Below are 5,522 nucleotides of genomic sequence, written 5' to 3'. Positions count from 1 at the left end.
GTGGCTTGTCAAGGTGTTGAGAGTTTCCGTTGGGGTACTCTTATTCCAGCTCGAGAAGTTTGAAAGATGTGACAAAAGAAGATCCTAATCAAATAACACCGTTTTGGCTTAATTGTCGGGGCCGAGTGAGCTACGACTCTTTATTAATAGTAATAGCGGTTTGGGGATCGACAAAGAGGATCTTCGGCATAAATTTTCATTTTCCCTTAGGTACTGAAGAAGCAAAAGGATTCACCTTTATACAAGAAATCAGCATTGAAATCGTAGACTGTCCTCATCTTACTTGTCGAAGTAATGATTTTTATACTCCAGTTCAGGAGGGCGATCATGTTCGTCTTGTGACTGATGGACTCTCGGGGGTTTGGAGGATGACTAATACACCTCTTCTGTGCAAATTCAACCAATGCTCGCTCTTTTCATTAAGATCTTCCTTTCTCGCTTCTTTGGAGGCTTATTGAAACGTCACATGATTTTATAATTGTCTGATGCCTATCAAGCTCCAATCATTCCTCGCACAGACTTGAAGATGCCATATACCTGTGGTTTACTGAATTTTGGTGTGGCCATATCGTTTATGCAACTCAAAACTGATGGATACAGTTGATAGTATTAGCTTAGAATCTTCTCCAGCTGCAGTGGAGTCATGAAAAGTGATAATATTTAAGTGTAGTGTAAGTCAGTGAAGAGAACGTGTAGAGTCCTCTCCAGAACAGAACTCAAGCGTAAAGAAACTCTAACCGTCTCACAGCGACAAAGTAATCACTGCATTTCAACGAAAATTGGACTTTTATTCAGTGCGAATAAATCTAATTACAATATTTGCATGTCTTAGGACACTGTTCTCTCATTAATTGCATGTAAAGAGCGTTTCTGCAGTAGCTCTCCATCTGAGGGCAGTCTGATTGTCCAGTCCTAGGATTGACGAAATCCTGGCATGCTGTAATATACTATTAAGGGTATGCATGTTGGTGCAAGAGAAACGTAACCTACTGGAAGTCGGTGCGGTAACCGCGGTTCCAGGGCATCGATTACATGTTTTCGGGCACTGTTCAGTCATAAGTTGGAAGTAAAGTGCATTGTTGCATAGATATGATGTATTAGGGCAATCCGAAACACCAGTTCTTGGGTTCACCTTATCCACGCAAGCTAAATGAATGAGCTTGTTAACATACTGAAAAGTCGAAGAAATCACTTGTAAGGTCATTTGACTCAATGGGCGGTCTGAAGTAACGATAACGCGATTGTTTTCATCTTCGTCGAAGTGTGGTGTCCTTGAACCTACCAACATACCTGCCTTACCTTCTCGACCTTCTGCGAGAGCTTGCATGGAATCAATCCATTCGTCGCTATTCCATATCCTGCGAAACGTTGTGTATCGCCTGAACTGCTCTTTTACGCCAAGTGTCCTCAAGCCCTCTTTCACCACCTCAGTCCAGAACTTCTGCCAGGCAGCCTTTTTAAGCTTGAACCCGGCCCCCTTTCTCAGAACAAGGCAATCTGCTGGTCTTCTCAGTATGTCTCCGAAAAGGCGAAGACCGTTTCCTATATCTACTTTCAATGGCGGTCCAAGATGTTGATAACTTCCATGTGTCATCGGTACATCTCATCGATTCCCGTGTGAAAATTTTCATTGTGACATATCCTAGGATAAAAGTAACCAAGCAACCGTCTAAGCATCTTGCTTCATTCAGTCTCCATTACCGTAGACGGTGCTGCCCAAGTCTCCGATCTGTACTTCATGATTGGGCAAATTGCGAATAGGTAGACTCGCAGCTTGACTTCGTTGGTGATCGATCAGAGGCATTTTGATAAGTAGTTGAAGACAAGAGTGGCTTTAGATCATCTTTGCTAAATATATAGCATAATATCTCGTAGCTGGCGTTCTTCTTCAGCATACAGCTCAGGTGACAGAACTCATCGAGACTATCGATCTGTAGTCCGTCCACCCTGATCCCTGTTTGAGATCTCGAAATGAGCAACATCTGCTTGCACTCATCAGGGCGTAGACAAAGTCAAAAGGTTGCGGCTAGCTTTGATACAGAGTTAATAGCATGTTGAACTTTAGCGCTCCTTGAAACGAATATAACAACATCATCCTCATACTCGGGATTGGTCAAAGGGCACCCTGATTTTGCTAAGACGATGTAGGCAGAACACTGATCGACTGTTCTTTACATGATTTCACCGATAACGAAGTTGAGCAGAAAGGATCCTTCCACTTTCGCTTGTCTTACTTCAATTACCACGGTGTTGTCAAGTAGACGAACGAGCTTTCCTGGTACACCATCAACGCAAAGTGCTCTGAGAACATAAGGAGAATCTAAAGCGGCTTCAAAATCCAGAAAGGCAGCCGGATTTCGATAGCTCTCCCGAAGATGAACATCAGGTCAATCGTGGATCGGCCAGGACGAAAGCCAGCTTCTCGTCTCTCGTTGTTTCTTCGCGATGTTTGATAAGTAATTTCAGGACAATTTGCTCCAAACACAGCACGCAGCAAAGAGATCGTTCGATAGCTGCAAGGGTCCGCTACTACCCTTCTATCACGAATCCCAGACGGAGGAAGATATTTTTGCATTTCCGCGCTGATTCCGTTGTCCCCACCAGATTTCCCATTTTCACCCTTTGGATACAAAACAGAATTCCCGACTAAGTCGGTGGTTCCTCGTTTACTGCATATATCGGTCTATGAACATCCCCTGGTCCCTCCAAATTGGCAGGGTTGCTTCACTGACGACCACTCTGTTGGCAATGTGGAAGACTGAAGAACATCTTTCAATTTCGCCGCTATACTGCTTTAAAAAAGTATAGACGTTCAGCGGTTTCTTGTTCTCCCACACCTTTCCAAACTCTTTTGATTTTGACGTCTACTCGTTATCGCGATCTTGTTACGACTGACCACGCAACCTCCTCAGACGCTTTGATGTATATACTATGTAACTTTATACTACATATAAATACTAGTATAAGTAATGTAGTAGTGGGTTCTCTTAATTTTGTCGACGCAACTTAAAATAAATAAGCCGTTTCAAGGAAGGACTGCAAGGAACATTATCAATTTTCCGAAACAGTCTTTCTTAATTTTTGTTCTCGAGTTTTTTCTCATGGATTGGAAGATAAATTATATCAAAAGCGCATGATTGTTATCTATGCTAGACTAGAATGATGAAAAAAGAAGCAAAAAATAAGAAAATTGGACATACGAGCTGTGGTCGTGGTGGCAGTCGCATCAACTATCTGAAAAAAAAAAATAGATGTTATGACACCTCTTCATTAATTTCAATCTACTTTTGCATTCTCATCCAATTTCTCTACTCTTTTCTCCTGCAATCTTCTATTTAATGAATGCGACTCTTCAGAAATGAATTTTGATGACAACTTCACGTGAAGAACAGATCATAATAACGGTGCTGGCTACGCCATGGTAGGGCAGAACGACAACTCCTACTGCGAGAAACATCACTCTATCCTTAGTCTTTGAAAAAAAAAGAGAGAGAAAGACAAGGAAACAGAAGAAAGTTCGACTTTCCTTGAATCTTGGCATAGAGATTGCAACTTGTTGATAGTCGAATTTAAGCAACAGCCAAGATTGTTAACAAAATTTATTACGGCTAACATTTCGGCGTTGTCGCTTCTGGAAAGAGGCTTTGAGGGATATATTGCATGTTCTTTTTGGAAACAGAAGTAGTTGATACATTATAGAAAGTTCACAGAAACCATTAGTGGGAAAAATAGAATCATCTTGAAAGTGTTAGGCCAAGACAAGTTCAGTCTCCATGACGCAGAACGCTTAATTTTCGTCAAGCATTTTCTAACTGCATCAAAGATTTAGTACTACATGAGTAGTACTCCTTATTACGTCGTTGAGATCATGTCATCCAATCAAAGATCTAGCATAACAATAACTAACAATATAACAATAACTTATGCTCTCGGTATTTGTCGCAAGCGCATTGTTTTTCATGCATTTTCCATGAAGAAACTTATTTAAGTCGTTGCATGACTGCACTTTCGAATTTGCGAAGTTTCAAATTATCCAATTTATCCAATTCAAATTCCATTCGTAGCGCTGCAGTCCGAAAAAGTGTGTGTTTTTTTTTCAAAACGGTCGATGTCTCTTCGCTACTATTGAGTGCTCAAACAACCATGAGCTAGGATCAGTTTTTGTTTAGCCTTTTTTCCCCTGAAGCCTTACTAACGGAAAAATCAAGAGAATTTTCCTGCAAAATAAATTTTATCTTCGCTGTTCACCTTGTATATTCTCTTCTCGCATCCCCTTCGTTAAATTGTTAAAAAATGTTAGATCTAAATTAAATGTTAAATCTAGAAAAGATATTTACTTTGTCGTTGTCACAGCATACTTCTCCTTGTGCGGTCTGTATACATTGTTGCGAAGCCAGCGGACATCTCCCAGTGATGCATGCTAAATGTTATTATAGACTACTACACAACAATGCTTTGTGCAGTTTTATATTCGAAAGGGAAGGAGCGTCAGATTTATTCACTTTCTGGGATAAAGGGAATAAATTGTTGGTACTTTTGTTGCATTTCTGAGCGTTTACCGCAGGGCAATATAAGCTCCCACAATGTCTTTTTTAAAGGCACGAATCTGAGGTGGTACGGATTTCAGGTGGAGTATTATTATGCGGGATAGTAGATTATGAAGAGAGGGGTGATACCGTCCATTTCTTCTTAATCGCCGTAAAAAAAAACGGCCCGGAAGATGCGGCGCGTGCACAGGGCTGGCGCGCTCCAATCGAACTCGTTGTAGAAAATAGCGCGCCGGGTCGCTCGAAGCCGTATCGTTCAGGCCGTTTTTTTTACGGCAATTAGGAAGAAATTTAAGGAATCACCCTTCTCTCCATAATCTACGATCCCGCATACGAATACTACACCTGAAATCCGTCCCACCTCAGATTCGTGGGATGATGCCTTTAAAGCGTCCCTACAAACATATTTGTTGACATCCTATAGACATAGCCTATAAACCGACTTAAAAGCAACAACTGTTCTGTTCTTATTCAATTGATTGCATTATGGAAAAGAAATAATCTTTTTCATCTGTCAGAAGTAGCCAATTCTTTCGAAAAGTCTTTTTGAAACTCAAATGGTGAACGAAACCATTACCTACGACCGGTTGCTGTTATAAGGCAAAGTGTAAGCACTTCATCATCCCTGCATCGAAATAAAATTAAATATCACTCACGTCCAGCTCCTCCATCGGTGCAGACTTTCAGCTGCGCTTGCGTTATTTGGAGAAGGAATGGCAATAGTGCAATGAATCCAAGAGACATGATTGTCGACTGGTTGGCTGAGCTAAAGAGCTACCTCCTTTTGAAGGTACACTGTTCCCTTTATAATGCCATTCATTCTTCTGGCAGCTGTTTCAACAGTGCATGATGGTGGGGTGGTAGTACAGATAGTTCTCTATGGTGATTGCCATCTGAAATGCGTCGACGAACACTGAACGGTTCCGACAAAATTTGAACTTTGAGACAAAATCTGTTGATTTCTAAGTTTCTTGG

The 5,522-nt window shown here is 41.2% G+C and overlaps 1 protein-coding gene across 1 annotated transcript; it reads right to left on the bottom strand.

Annotated features, from left to right (window-relative positions):
* Positions 1 to 806: 806 nt before the first annotated feature.
* RB195_016004 (uncharacterized protein) lies at positions 807 to 5,291 on the bottom strand (the record flags this gene model as incomplete). The annotated part of the gene is made up of 5 exons (XM_064206970.1): positions 807 to 937; positions 991 to 1,146; positions 3,201 to 3,234; positions 4,338 to 4,420; positions 5,204 to 5,291. 5 exons carry the CDS (start codon positions 5,289 to 5,291, stop codon positions 807 to 809), a joined length of 492 nt encoding a protein of 163 aa, XP_064062851.1.
* Positions 5,292 to 5,522: the final 231 nt, after the last annotated feature.

Source organism: Necator americanus, chromosome V (genome assembly GCF_031761385.1).
Source record: "Necator americanus strain Aroian chromosome V, whole genome shotgun sequence".
Classification (NCBI taxonomy): domain Eukaryota; kingdom Metazoa; phylum Nematoda; class Chromadorea; order Rhabditida; family Ancylostomatidae; genus Necator; species Necator americanus.
The sequence above is the reverse complement of the archived record's forward strand: the minus strand, read 5'-3'. Positions and strand labels throughout refer to the sequence as shown.